Below are 15,710 nucleotides of genomic sequence, written 5' to 3'. Positions count from 1 at the left end.
CCCCAAGAAAAGAATTTGTGCCCTGGGAAAGGCGAGAAGCAAACCCGCGACATCTGCGGGGAAGCGTGAACAAATACTAATATTAAGTGTGCAAATAGAAGAAATGCAAGTCCAAATATCGTCCAGAGAGTAGTGATGATCATTTCATAGTAGACATGGTAAACGGGCACCAGTTACAGGTGGGCGCGCTGCTATAGTGAGCGCGAGGGCCGGGAGAGCGTGCCTTCCGAGCCAAGATGGCCGGGGGCAATACCTGCAACCGGCGTGGCCCGTGTTTGTAAACACCACGCAGCGCACGTTTTCGCTTCCAGAGGAGCCTCCACACGCGCGCACGCTCCCATCGCGGGCGAACGGCCGCGTCTTCGGCTCCCTCCATCCTGTTAGCAGGAACGGTGCGCGTATATGCGGGGACGGCGCAAGGAAGGAGGGCTCCTCCAGTGAACTTGGAGGAAGTAGGGCCCACTGCTGCAGCATTTCGGTGCAGCCGAGCGACGAGAGTCCTCTCCGTGGCCTCCTCGCCCGCGTCGGGGACGCCCACCGCGCCGAGAGCCCGCCACTATCCTCAACCGCTGCGGCTGCGGACCAACGCTCGTCTCCGGAGAACGCGGCGGCGGGACTTAGCGCGCACGTGCTTGGCTCGACCCGTGTGTGTGTTGCGTGGGTGCGCGAACTGTTCGAGGTTCTCCGAACGGATCTGCAGATACACCCTGCGACTGCACCGCTGCCCTGTTCGAACATTCTCGGATTTTCTCTTCCGGGCGTCCTCCGGAGCGGACTCTGGATCTCAAACGGTGCTCTGCCTGCCCCCGGCGACCTGAAAGTGAAAGACCCTCCGTGCTGCTCCTCGTGTGTGAACGGTGTGCGCTGGTGAACGAGTGCCGCCGCGCTGAGGTCGCGGCGAGTGCGGTGCATGTTACGAGTGGTTGGTCTCGGTCGTCGGTGATACCCGGCCGGTCGTCGTATTCACTCTCGCCGTCGGCAGGTCACTTTCGCCGCCCAACGCGGCGACCCCGAAAGCGCCGATGGCCAGCGGTGCTCTGGCCGCTGGGTCCATGCTCGGTCTCGCCGAGTCCGGACACATGGCTCAAAATATGACGCCGCCGCCGCAGCAGCAGCAGCAACAGCAAGCGCTGCACCAGTACTCGCACGCCGCCTCCCTGGGACTTATGACTCAACAGCAGATGCAGCAACAGCAGCAGCAGCAGCAGCAACAACAGCAGCAGCAGGCTGCACATATGCAACAGCAACAGCAGCAAGCTGCTCAGATGGCAGAGGCGCAGCAACAGCAGCAGCAGCAGCAGCAGCAGCAGCAATTAGCCGCCGGCTACCACCTCGGCGCGTACGGCGGATACAACGGATACAGGTGAGCCCAGGCCGGCCGATGACCGCGCGGCCTCGAAAAAGTGTGAAGCGTGCGCTTGTGTGATGCATTTGGCGAAACGAGCGTTCTGCTTGCGTCTGCCGTGGCTTGTGTGAACGGTGCGCGTTGGCTTCTTTTACGTCTTTTTTTGGTTGTCGTGAATTTTTCTCCGCTAGTGGCTTTTTTATTTTCCTCTACATTAAGCGAAAGAACGCGCTTTCATGCGACGTGCGTCTTGCCTGCTTTGTGACGGCTGTTGTAGTGTTCACTTTTCCTCGCATTCGTTTCTTACCAGCCAGCCGTTATTTCTTCTGTCTTCTTTTTTCCTTATGCGCAAATACTCTGCGACTGCGGGCGTCTGTTTCGCGTCTCGTCTTGCCTCTTCGTTGATATTTGTGGTAACTATCAATGCTGTTTTTGCCTTGTGCTTTCCGCATTATTTTCTCAGCCCCTCGTTAAAATGCATGCCATGGGAGCTCTTAAGGGGTGGATAGCGCGAGCAGCACAAACCGAGCAAGAACAGACAGGAAATGGATATGCAAGGAATAGTGCGTTTAACGGGAGTACTGGTGATGTTTGCAGGCGACGACAAACTGCCACATAGCCGATAACACAGTACAGGTGGGACCTTAACCTTTCTCAGCGGTAGTTGGCGGGATATTTTTCGGGGAGACTTCCTGGTCGTCGTAAGGCGTCATAGCCGAAAACGTCGCGTACAGCGTCCTGTAAGTCAGAACGTGTTATGGAGGCTGGGCTGCGATGCAGATGCTCCCGCGAACGTGTCCCTTGTGGTCATGAGATTGACGTGGGACGTGTTCATGCGGGTTAACCATGGGGCTTTCACCGCGGGTTAGGTGCGTATGCTGCTCTCCTTGTGACTTTTTAGTGGGAGGCTGTGCAAACACAGCTTGCTCTACCAGCGCTGGACAGCGGTGGGCATCGCGCTAAGTTCACAATAAACCTTGTTGCACATAGTCGATGACAGAAGGAGGCCGATGTTGATGTTTGCATGCGGCGAAAAACGTGCACATCATCTCTCCGTCGTGTGTGCTACGATAATTTTTTCTCATAGTGGCGGTGCATGTATCATGCATGTCAGCTCCTCCGGCACCATTGACGAGCTAAAAAATATTCACGCATGGAGTATTTTGCGCTAGTCTGGATCGCATCTGGTGCTCTCCGTTGGTCCACTTCAATGCAAAAAAAAAAAAAAAACTAGATATGAACGTCCTGTGTGCTATTTTCCCAACACTGAAGGTTGCATGACCGCACAGCGCTGAGTACACATCATATCAATTAAACCAGAATCGCTCAGTCGAGCCGTTTTTAGTCGATACCAAACCGTCTCCCCTCGCCATACAACGGTAGGCTTAAGATCTAACCCCGCCACTTAAAAGAAGTTCCGTGGGCAAGATAATTGCGCGGCGATGAAAATAGTTTCGGGTTAATTGAATTAAAACGATTAAAGGCTCCTCAAAGCTACAGTAATCGAGGACAAACAACGTTGAAGCACCATAAAGTGTGTATCGTATCTGTTCCTTCTGGTTTGATTGGGCAGCATTAGCTGGTACGGTCGTGTGAACAGAATTGCAAGTTTGAACTCGGATGCACAAGCTGTGGTGGCCTTGCGACTATTAACGCACGTGCGAATGTGCAAATACCTTCGTGAGCATAATTAGTGTCATACCTCAAATAAGCGGCCCCCGATGTCCAAATGCAAGCCGTTAGTCGAAGCACCGCTGTTTCTTCATGAGTTTAGCGCTAATAAAATCGAGGAGAGGGGCACTCAACAACGGCACCACAAAGCAAGCAGTAATGAGTGCATCAACAGAGGGCGTGTAAGCCTTTCGAACTTCTTGAGGACACCTTACGACATTCGTGGCAGTTATGCGTGGAAGGAGCAAGACTCTAACTCCTCCCGCGCAAATGTGTCAACTGAGCAACACAGTTGGAACATATTTAGCGCGAACTCTTCCGTTCTTCTTTGTTGCATGGCTCCTTTCGTCATTTTTTTATTGTGGGAGATAGGGAGAGCTGTATACGCAGCGTTATCTTCGCAGGTGCTCCGTTCCCGTTACTATCTGCTTTATAGTGAAGTCCCTCAATGTCATGGTGCTTCCACTGAAGCGAAGCCCCGGAATGAAAAGGACAAAATAAAAAAACTCACACACTTCACACGTACAACTTTATCGTAGTCGTCGCAGAGATAGCTGCCGAACCCTCGCACTCTTCAAATCCTGAATGAGCCACGACCATCGCGACCAAATGACCGGAGCATGATCAACAGATTAGCACAAAAATTTTCAAAATTGGAAAACTGTAGGATGCTTTTGCAGCAATATTGAAGGTAATGATCCATTCTTCTCATACGTAGTAAGATCTTTTCTTTAAAGTATTTCCATCGATATCATCGAACAGATAAGACTTCCGTATAAAAACAATGGGGAACGCTTTTGAGGATAGTAAAAACGTTAATAGAAAAAAAAAACACATGACTGTACGTCGGGTGATCTGGAGATCTATGGATTGTTATAGTGAAATCTTGCATTATATGAAAAAATTGCTCTGATAATTGGTTTCCCGCTCAAAAATGCTTTTGTCCAGATTTGTTGGGAGGATTTGCGCATCCTAGACACAGCCCATGCTTCCTGGCCCAATGCACCTATTGGTCCTGGATCGCGGATAGGAGAATTTTCCAATTCAAAATAACACACACCGACGCCGACGTAGCTTCTTCACCCGGTTCTCATTCAGCTACCGTTCCAATGCGGCCCAGTACGTGACGCGTTGCCCCTTCGTGCATCGCAATACACAAGATGGCGCCCTTCATTGTTCTGAATTATGGGAAAGCACTTTGTTGCTGCCGTATGTCGTGCATCTCGCTTTCAACCGACAGCAGAACATGACCAGAGGGCTGCTGAGATGGCACTCCTTTCGGTTGTCCCCTAAGGGACAACCTGTATGAACCTGTATGAACCTGTAACAACCTGTATGAACCTGTATGGCCTTGGAGCCAACCTGTATGAACATGCGAGAGTTAAACTTCGGTTAGATGGAATTGAGCGTGAATATTACTGAAAAAAAGCTGCTATTCACCACCCAATATAGAATGGCTATCTAGGCTGTTTGATATGGGTTCACTCGAAAAGCAACCAGCGCACAGACAGTACAAAAGGGCTTAGACGCATAACACGGGACTGAGAAGCGCTGTATTATGAGTCCAAGTCTTTTTGCGCCGTACATGCGCGCTGGTTAGTTTTGAAAGCAATGTCCAGTCAAATGTGGGGCACTCGGTCTTCCTTACACTCGGGTCAAAATAAGCGCAACAAAGAAACAGGCATGAGTTGAGCGTTTTAAAGCGAGTAAGGAAGTTTACAAATGGAAGTAGAAAATGTGTTTATCTGTGCAGTATTCAGGTGAGCATCAGTAGTACTGTGTCAAAGCGGTACTTCTATAAAAGCATCAATAATAAGTTCAGCTGAACTTCAACTTGCCATACACTTACCCAAGCAAAAATACACGGTATTCCCTAACTATATGTAAACTGACTAGCACAAATGATTAGTACCACAGGTACCGAAGATTCCAACGTATCAGCTCATCCAGAGAAAATCGAAAAGTTTGGTTGCGTTCGCAATATACTTTGTAGTCGTGCCAATAGATGCATATCTGAACGGATATATACTCCTGAACGGATGTTGTGTGACGTGAGGCTTTAGCACACCTGAATGATAAAGGCTCGATAACTACACTACGTTCTGCCACCAGTGTTAGCGAGTGCCTCACCACGAATGATTATTGATGCGGTATTGAAATCGAATCCGAATTCAATAGCAAGAAGTTTTTGATAAAACTTGTATAAAAGGTGCAGGTGGCTCCCTTCCGAAATAAAGGTTGTTAGTCAGCGCAGTTGTGTGTCCTTCTCGGTCTGGTCCTTTGTCTGCAAGCGCTGTTTTTCTCAAGGTTTTGATTCTTATTCACAGCCTGAAATATCTGTAAATGCAGAAGCAAAGCAACCAATAAATTGCCCCGCGGATTTTGTAGACGCATCTAAATGTGATAGGATAGATTAGCGATGCTTTGGTGCTTTGGATACACTAGCCAAGGGGAAATATTTGTGAACACTGCGTATTTCTCTCATGGTGGCTGCCCATGTGGACATCTGGTAATATAGTTTGTGCCAACTATAAACAGGAAACTACGCTTAACGTCTATTTGGATCCATTTTGCCTTTGTCTAGCTTCTCAAAGAACGCCGGTTTTGAGCGGATTTTGTCTGCCTGTCCGCATATCACGCCCTGAGCCTACGGCCGAAAAACCCTCTCGGAGGCGGCGCCATTGCTGCATTTAAGGCGAGACCCTCATTCCCTTCACTGTATACTTCATACGGACTGACCGTCGTACGTGGTCTCAATGCCATTCTGCGGTGCTTTGACAGAAAACAACGAATGTAAAAAAAAAAAAAACTATGCAAAGTATCGGCACTAAATATAGCCCAGGCTCAGCAGGTGTTACACCGCCTATGACCGGGACACGATGGTATCGTTGTTTCACCCCTAGCCCTAATTTATTGCTCCTGTATCGACGAGCCCCGCACCCGCACGTTCATCGTTCCACACTTACACGCGGCACCTTCAGTGATCTGCGGCGCAAATAAGCGCCCCTTGTGCGTCAGTTAGCCGGCCCGTAGGGAATTTTAATGAAGCGCCGGCGGCACATTTGACTGTATAGCCACGCCGCAAGAGCCCGAACGCGCCTAAGGTATCAGAATCCGCGCATCGCGCGCTTAGGCGACGTGCGCTGCGTATTCCCGAAGAAAGCGGCGCACGAACGTTCTCGAAACTCGGTGACACACATCGCGACCTTTGAGGAAAAAAAAGCGCCCGCCAGGCTTCGGCGGCTGTACTTCGCCCGCTCGCCGTGCGGTCCACGGTTTGTCCGAACATATACGTACGAGGTCCTCGTCCTGATCGCGCCGAGCCGAAGTGGTAATTAGGCCCTCTAATTTCGCACCCGCATCGTGGCTAACGGTGATATCAAGCCCTTCCCAACTTCACCAGCGTTGCGACGAGGAGCAAAGACAGAGAAGGAAGGACAGGGACAAGCGCTACTAACGACTGAAAGTTTATTTGAAGTTTCTTAACAGGGCTAAGATTAAGTTTAGACACCAAGATCAGTTGAGCAGGGAGTTGTGTGAAGCCTATCACATTCACAAGAACAGCGACACGTGCGTTAGCACACCTTCTGTAGCTATCCATGAGTGTGAAATTTCGTATCTGGATTCCTGACTTCTTTTGTGTGCTTTTTACGCGGGAAGCGCAGGCGCTTCCGGTTGCCATTTGAGTGTATACAACCTGTGTGTTTTTTTTTCAAATAAACTTTCAGTTGTTAGTAGCGCTTATCCCTGTCCTACCTTCTCTGTCTTTGTTCCTCGTCGCAGCGCTGGTGAGGTTGTGAAGATGTACCAACTAGCTCAGATCACGGTTATGCTACAAGCCCTTCCAATCCGCTCTTTGGACTCATGATAGCTTCCTTATTCTCTTGCAGCGCTTTGAACCTCCAAATATCATCGGATGAGTGAAAACATTCACCCAAAATTACTTATTTATCTTCTCATTGTTACCGTTAAAGTGATCACGTCGAGCACAAGCGACCTGAGCGGACCTTTTCAACGCCGTCGCTCGATCTTGCTGGAATCCTTGCAGAGGGAGGTTAGGAATACTGCTAACGTTGACGCGGGCAAGGCGATTGAGTATTCCGAAAGGTTTTTCTTGCAGAAATGCAAAAGGGTTACAAAATAAAATCTCCTGAAATTTCTTTCGGCCTCTGTGTGCGTTTAAAAAACCGTGGGAACGTAAAAGGAAGACTGCCGGCGATATAGTATAGGCGAGACAAGTATTTCACGGATATCTTAGTTGTCTACGTGCCTTTTTTTTTGCGAAATCAATGGCTAACGTCGTCTTTGCATATGTCTTTTCGTTAGAACGTCGTACATTTTCATAGTCGTCGTTCTCATTAATGCATTGGAATGAAATTCAAGTGCCTTAATTCCCACTGTTCGTTGCGCGATTTTCGGCTCACATTGGTGCTGTAGCTAATTTCTTTTCGTGCTGATTTCGATATTCCTAAACGTTTAACTGTGCTGCTAACGTTAAGTAAAACGAACTTCTTTACTTTTTTGATTTGATTGCCAATTGTATTTTAATCTTCCATATCGTAGATTTAAGTCCAGTTTTCTTGGTCATCAATTTTAATTTTGGGGCAATCGTGGAATAATACACGATATGATTATGAACGTAACGACGTAAATTAACTTATTTTTCTGTGAGTTGAAAAATATCGCCTCTGAAGTTTGTCCTGCCCACGCACAGAGATGTGAAGACTGCTATGGAAAGGCAGTGTGGTATGTTTCTGTCAATAAATAGCAGAAAACTACAAGCCGACCGGGGAAGGACCTGCGGATATATTGATCTTTAGGGTGCAAACTCAAAGGGACTATGCAATAAATTCAGATCGCGTAAAACAGACGAGAGATAGCCATTCCATCACTCGTCACTTCAGCGCAAGAATTTTTGAGCTATAGCATCAATAAAAACGAAGAAATAGACGATTAAAAACCATGCCCTTCCTCTTCTTCCCCCCCCCCCCCCCCCCCCCGACTCGTACACACGGGGCACCAGAATAAATAAAAAACAGCTCTGGGACTGGGTCCCGCCCATCAATACGTCATTCTCTAACGCTCGGTTTGCGACTTGCCGTTCTCGCACCCAGCACCCCAGCAGCCGCGTCTCTTCGGTCTCTCTTCGCCTACCGGGAAGGCGTATTCATCTCGGGCGGACCAAAAAGACACTGCGAGTGGCTCCGGAACTTCCGACAGAAAGAGGCAGCAGATGTAAACTGAAACCATATATGTCCTTGCTCGCGCTTGCCCGAGGGGGTCGCGCGGCGGCGCTGGTTGACGATTTTCACGGCTACCGGAAGTGTGCCCGTGACGTCGTGGCTGCCGTGGCTCCAGCCAATGACAGCGTGTGGTGGCCTGCTGACGTCACGGGCCTAGTGACGTCTACTATCACGATGTTAGCTTCGAAATCGGTCACTGCGAGCACGCCAACAGGCGAGCGAATTTTAAAAACACGGTTTTTAAATATTCATAATAAATCGGCGACTCAGTTCTGAAGACACATGCTTGGTGTGAATGCTTCTTAGCACCATTTCTAAGCATTTAAAACATTTACAAGCGACCTTTAATTCATTGCACTGTCCTTTTAGGATATGGGGGAAAAAAACGCGTTCATAAAGGACATCCAGTTGAACAACTCCACTTTTCTAGAATTTCCGCGTATGTTTAGAGTTTCGCACAGAACTCAAAGCGATTAGATATAAGTGTGAAAAAATATATATCGAAACAATTCCCCACGAACTCCTTCTCGCTTCTGTGTTGAACGCCTAATGGTGCTTATAGTATGGAGACCCTTCAGCGACTTTGCAATTTCTACTACTGGAGTCGGCTTAACGAGGTCGGTTGTCTTTCCCTTCAGCGCTATCTCTCTCTTATCTCACACACTCTGAGGACGATCACCACATCTGACACCGTCGAGAAATGCACGTTTCGCGTGGAAACCAAAGGAAAGAGTATCGCTACAAAGATGCGTAAACTCCACAGGAGTTGAAATTTATCCTCTTTTTTTTATGGGGGGCCGTAATATACAGACAGAAGGAAAAATGTGCAAAACAACAAATGAATCCCGTGTAAGCTCGAAAGTAATTTTAATTTCCAAAACACATATACGTAAGAGAAGCAAAGTGCAGATAAAGTTTGTAAAACGAACACAGCTTCTATTGCTTCTTTACCTACGTCTCGTTCAAGAAAGCAACTAAGGAAAAGGATTAGAGAAAGGGAGCACATCGATAAGAAACGACGAAGTTAGAAAAAAACGACCTGGACTGGAAAAAGCGAAAGTCATGACAAGTCTATCTGAAAAATTACCGCTGAACTGGTCGCCTTAGTCAAGACACAGCAGTTGGATTTACTAACAGCAGCTCTTCTTTCGTGTTTTTCTTTTTCAAACAGTTTTCGAAACTTACTTCGTTATCATGTGCATAAAGCTTGGCCTCTGTAGCGCTTTATCGACTGGATATGGCAAAGAAGAAAAGTTTTGTTAATGGGACAAGCTTTGTGACAAGTTTTGACGCTCCTCAGAGCGCGCGTGCGTTATGGGTAACCTGCGCTGAAGTTTGCCGTGTCGATTGTAGCGCCGTAACACACAGCCTAGCGAGAGGAGCAAGCAGTTTTTGGTGCACTCGTAGTGCTATTCCACGCCACCTTCCTGAGCTTATTGGCGTGAGCTTCTGCGCTCTGTCGAAGCCACACGTGGTGCGTGTCAGTTATCGGGGTTATGTCTACAGAAGCGAGGCAGATAGTGCTATCAACCAAACGCGGGCTTCTTTTCGTTCAGAATGTGCCCTCGCGTTTGTAGCGGCCCAAGCGACTGACGGCAGCAGTTTTTAGTCGAATAGTGGAATAACTGCAATGCCACCTGGGCAGCGCAGGCTCCCCATAGTACACTTACAGATGTTTTGCCCTCCCTAAAAAAATAAACAAAGTACTGCTTGGGCAGCTGAAATGTGATTGGCAGTCGCATAGTACTAATGCACTCCCACGCAGTTCCCTTGTTAAGAGCTCCGGCGAAAAAGGGAAACATTGAGGACCTTTAAGTAATTACTGCATCGTTCCACGTAAGCATTCTACTCATAGCGACTCATAGAGGACCAAGTTTTGTACTCTCTACTGCAGAATATGTGATTTAGGTATACACTCATCATAATTTGATAGATTGTAATGCACATACCTGGAATGTTGCTTATTTCTGAAAGCACACGCACGCAGAGTTTATAGCAGTGCACGCTATAACGTACAAGGATCGTTAGACCCTCAGCTGTAAAAGGTTCTGCCCGCATTAAGGGATCTAGTTCTGCTTAAAAATTATGTTTCAACTTAAGCAACCAGTTGTCTCTTTCACTCGGGCCTCAAGGAGACGCAAAGTGCGGAGTGCCCTTTACTCGCTCTTATTAGTTCCAAGTACAATGCATTCACCCCAGCTCTCCGCTCACTTTTAACTGGGCCGAAGTGAACGGGCTTTCTACGCCAGGCATTCTAAGGCAGTCTTTTAGGGGTCACTTTTTACTGCCCACCTGCGTTGGGGCTAAGAATGTAAATTTTTTTATGCCAAAGCACTAGCAGTCCCATTTACCAGAAAAACCGACTGCGTGTGTGTGTGTACTCTCATATGGTGCCGGAAATCCAAGCCATGACAAAATACGGTGACGTCATCAAGCGGCGCACACAGCAAGCCGAACACGGGCCTGCCAACTGGCTCAAGCCGAACCACCACCGCTGCCACGTGCAGATAGAATACAGTTGAAAGATAAGATGAAAGACAAAAAAAAAGATTAAAGACGCGCGTCTCAACAACCGCGTCCGCCGGGACGGACGCTGGCTGGAAAAACAGATACACGGAGACGAACCGAATGCCACAGATATTTTTATTTTATTTGCTATACATGTCGTTCGTCTCTATATACTCGCCACTGGTCGACCTCTATGTGGCGCCAGTTTTCCCGACATCTCTACCAAAACTAGCCAAGTTGCAGGCTATCTTACAAGAAGGATTCGAACCGACGACATATAAGCCATCAATTGCATTCCTTCCCAGACTTTCGTATCAAAACTGTAAGGTGACCGTTCGTCGCACAGCGTTCAACGGATGGTGTCATACGCGGATGTGTGTGTGTGTGTGTGGTTTCATACATCGCGCCACCGGAAACGGCGCAGATAGTGGAGCCCACTGCCTCATGCTTTGGCATTCCCACACGGAAACAGTCTTAAGTGTCTCTGCTAATTTTTTTCTTTTGTATGTAGGGTTGTTGCCGTGTGTTATCCCGCATAATCCTCTGTCACGTCGTTACATTTAGTTTTTTCATCGCTCTGAACGCTTCAGCATTTTGCCTCACTTGCTCGCCTACGTTTTTTACGTAGACAGCAGTGCCCCGCTCTGACACTGAGCTGCACTGTCGAAAGCCACACGTGTGAAACTGCCACGCACTGTTTAAGGAATAAGCATTAGAAGTTGTGCAACAACAAAGTCTGGCTAATGTCCCCAGTATTCGGGCAGTCACCTCTACCGCCTTATCGAGAACATCCATCACTAGCCGCCTCTTGGCACTACTCAGAAATAGTCTCCCGCTGTGAGCTAACATCGAGTCCACAACATATGAGTGAAAAGCGCAATGACTCTCCTGTAAGTGGGTAGAGTAACAGTGCTTCAAAAGATGTTAAATATTTACCATGTGTGATTGGACAATCGCTGATAGAAGTGAATTTCTTCCGTTCAACTTTTCCGCGCCCGTAATCGGTACTCGTACAGAACACTGTCGGACAACAGAAACCAACTGCTTGTATGTTTGCGCTGGTGGCAGCCGATTTACAAGAAAATTTTAGCTTTATTGATTCTTTCTTGCAAGGCGAGGCAATTGTCTGTGTACGCAGTCTATTGAGTATGAAAGCATTTTTCAGAGCTTCTGCCTAGGTAATGAAGTCCAGCTTGTCTTTAGTGACGCTATATTCTCTGCCTATTGTTTTTATTTTTGCTTGGGGAATTACAATTCATTCCAGTTGAACTCTTCACTGTCGCCGTGATAAAGCCCTGGCATCAAGGGAGAATTGCTTGCAGGTGTACAACTGCCTCCAAGCAAATTTAAACAAACGCTTCGACTCTTCTAAGTCTTCTAAACCGTAAGCATGAACAGGCATTAACACCTACGTCTGCTAATCGAGCTCGACACATTCTTCAAGCACTTTCACGTGACACAAGTGGTAGCACGGGTCTTTCCGAGTCAACGGTGACCAGAAAAGGTGGCGCTGGTCCCAAATAACATCTCTAGAATGGGTGTAGACTGACCCGACTGCCGCGCGGTTAGAACATACGCACGCCACTGTCCTCAAGTTCACCACTAGCAAGAGCACTGCTTTTTCTTTTACTTTACTTTACTTCATTATATTTTTAATGAATGGAAACAAAAACGCAATATTTTCTAAAGCGCTAGTCTTCCTAGCTGCTTCCTTTGGGTTGAGCAGTCGTCGACATTACTCTTCCTGAGAGAAAGTAGCTTGAATCATCTTAATCTTGAAGGGGACAATAGAACTTAAGCCAGAAATGGCTACACAGTATTAAAAAAAAGCGCTGTACGCTAATTCAACTTTCGAATGCTCTGCAGAGTGTTACATATTTCCAGTAATGCTTCCGTCCACGCTTCTGGTGCTGATCTCGTGAGCGGCAGGTTACTGTGGGAACGAAACCAGGGCGTCCAGCAAGAGCCAACATTGGATACCACATCAAACCTTACAGCCGACGCCAACAAACCTGCTCTTAATGTGGTATAAGCCTATTATGTGCTGTACACTTCCGCCGCTATTTTTAAAGTTATCGCCATCAGAACTTTAGTTTTGCCTTAAGATGCACTTTTAGTAAAATTAAAGCGTATATGCAGCTAGGTAACACGGCTGAAATCGATAGTTCGGGTTAATAGTCTTGTACGCGTAAAACCATTCCGCCATAGACAACTGCTGCGCAAATTTCGAAAACAATGTTGCAGGTTTGTTGCAGATCATAGCTCGTACACAACAGTGTGAACGTTTAAAAAATATTAGTACTCGTGCCGAGAATGTTTTGTGCCGTTCAAGCGACAGAGGTGAAAAAGTAAAGTACTCGCGTTTTGTATGTAAAAGAAGCAAAGGAGCGACAACAAGAAAGGAGACTTTGCAGAAATTCGCGAAAATCGCCCTCTCAGGAGATAACTGCTGATTCCTAACTAAAACTGCGAACTACATTGCCTAAATGCAACATTTCCTTTACCGTTCCACTTCGGGAGTTTACCACGAAGAGTGCAAATATTTAAACTAGTATTTTTCTTAACTGACACGACCTTTCAACGTTTCCAGTATTTTTCTTGCGTTTCCCGTGAAGCCTGGTGTAAAGGCTCGGCTGCTCGTTGCATATTTCACTGAGAAAAAAAAAACGCAAAATGAAATTTTATTCTACTTTTTAACAAGGGCAGCTGAAAACACTAAAAGTTAAGTTTACACACCTCTACGTTTAAGTGACACTGATTAAGCCGTGGGAGCTGTGTGTATGAAAATAGCATCCTTAGATACTTGAAGACTTGGAATCGTATCGACATGTCTAAATCTGCACTATATGACACAATTTTCGTTGACAGCAACCGCGGCTTGATTCCAAATGCCACTTACGAAATAATGAAGGATAATGAAATAAAAATGCGAAGAAAGCACGTATGACACAATAGCTTTAGCTTTGCCAGCGCGTATGTTTAGATTGCCGCTGTTTAGAATGCAGAGCTGGGCTTCAGGTGGCGTCGGTGTGTGCGACTCGCTAAAGCTGTAGTGGCAAGCGTCTTTGCCTCACTTGTTCGCTTATAAGGTTGCGCAGTCGATCGGGCAGCGATTCGTCGTCACCCTCGGAGACGCGCCGTCGCTTCCCCATTCCCGTTTCGTCGAACGTCTCCTCCGCGCCCCGACCATGTCTCGCGATGCTATCTCTCGTGCCACGTCTATTTTTGTCTCGTATCTCTTCGATCTGGCGTTATTGGTCTGCTCATTTCGTGTGCTTTATTTCTCTGCCTGGCTGGAAGGTGTACGCGAGTGTCTGCTACGTCACACGGAATGGAAAATGCGCCATGCCCTCTAAGTAACTGTGGCGACCTTTTTCAAGTTCACAGCACTTACTGATCCGCTAGCGGCGCTAAATGCGCAAGCGGAATAAATATCCCGCGGTTAGCGAACGCAGGGCGAACGAGTTTGGCTTGGATGATGCATTCGGACGCGTCAAAACGTCACTTCATGCCGCACCACTGGATCACAATGTTACGATGAAACATGGTTCTAAAGGTCAGAATGCATGAAGCAGTCATCATGTCCTTAAGCGTATGATGGTGCTTAATACACTGGTAGCTGTATTTTCCCAGTGGCCCTGGTTTCGTGGCGTCTGTTGGTTGTTTGGTTTATGGGGGTTTAACGTCCCAAAGCGACTAAGGCTATGAGAGACGCCGTAGTGGAGGGCTCCGGAAATTTCGACCACCTGGGGTTCTTTAACGTGCACTGACATCGCACAGTACACGGGCCTCTAGAATTTCTCCTCCAAAGAAATTCCAGCCGCCGCGGCCGGGATCGAACCCGCGTCTTTCGGGTCAGCAGCCGAGCACCATAACCACTGATCCACCGCGGCGGCCCGTGGCGTCTGTGTCGTCGTCTTCCTCTCGTCCATGTGCCTCATGCCGCGGCAAAAAGATAGACGACCATGTGTAGTACAAAGCTGCCGTCTCCGACCGGGCCACTGTACAACCAACCTACGGCCACTCTACCCTGGTCTCTACCCTCCGGCGAAACTTAAACGGGCAACCGAATTCGTACTGGACGTCCTAACCCAGACCGTGATGGAGAGTGCGCTGCTCTTAAGCCACGAATCTACCCGATCGTTCACAGGCTACGGCCTCTATTTGCGTTTGTTGAGTACCAACATAGCGTCAAGCGTGGTGTAGTCATTCTGTTAATTTCTCGAACCAGCTACAGCTGATCACTCCTCGTACCCTCTTGGAAGGTGACTGTACTTTTCTTCAATTTTTTCTCGTCCTTTCTTGCATCTTTACTTCCACAATTTAGTACTTCACAAGCTAGCCTTGCGTTTCCACCAGCGTGTGTTTACGTGAGCCATAAAGCAATAAATTCAGTCTCCTGCTACAGCGACGGGCGCGCTTCATTTTCTTTTTTCTAATTACTCGAACTTAAAAGAGGCTTTGGTGCTCTTTTCTCTTTTATACCCAATAAATCAGTTCTCGTTCGGTAACGCTGAATTTAATTCACTCTCGTCGTTTTCGACGAATCAAATGAATACAACTGAAGCATAACATCGGGTAATAGAATATATTTTTTTGGACCCTGGCATTTAAATGGAGATGTAGCTCACAGTTAATGCGCTCACGCTCTACCATAGCTGTAGTACTTTCTTTTGTGGCCGTATGGCTGCGCTTGTGTGGATGCCAATGAGTAATTACCACCATATTACAAATCTATTCCGCCATGATGAATTCCTCGAAATATATACCCGGTCGCGGTCTTACATCTCAAATATTTTCACATGACGCAGGAAAGATCGGAAGGCATGCACAAGTCTGCGTGTTGCGAAATTTTCGTGAACTTTGAAACAGCACAAAGGAGGGATAGGTTTCATGGAAAAGGTGCATCTACCTAATAAATTCAGATGTTTTAGTTTGGATAT

The 15,710-nt window shown here is 47.4% G+C and overlaps 1 protein-coding gene across 1 annotated transcript in view; it reads left to right on the top strand.

Moving 5' to 3' along the window:
* The first annotated feature begins 439 nt into the window (after positions 1–439).
* LOC149370028 (ETS homologous factor-like) overlaps positions 440–15,710 on the top strand; it is a 439,106-nt gene continuing 423,835 nt past the window's right edge. Inside the window, exon 1 of the mRNA XM_089559737.1 lies at positions 440–1,363. Within this exon, the coding sequence (XP_089415863.1) occupies positions 1,023–1,363 (341 nt within the window). The 5' untranslated portion in view covers positions 440–1,022. The remainder of the gene's footprint in view (positions 1,364–15,710) is intronic.

Source organism: Amblyomma mixtum, chromosome 1 (assembly GCF_055824585.1).
Source record: "Amblyomma mixtum isolate Tamu chromosome 1, ASM5582458v1, whole genome shotgun sequence".
Taxonomy (NCBI): domain Eukaryota; kingdom Metazoa; phylum Arthropoda; class Arachnida; order Ixodida; family Ixodidae; genus Amblyomma; species Amblyomma mixtum.
The sequence above is the reverse complement of the archived record's forward strand: the minus strand, read 5'-3'. Positions and strand labels throughout refer to the sequence as shown.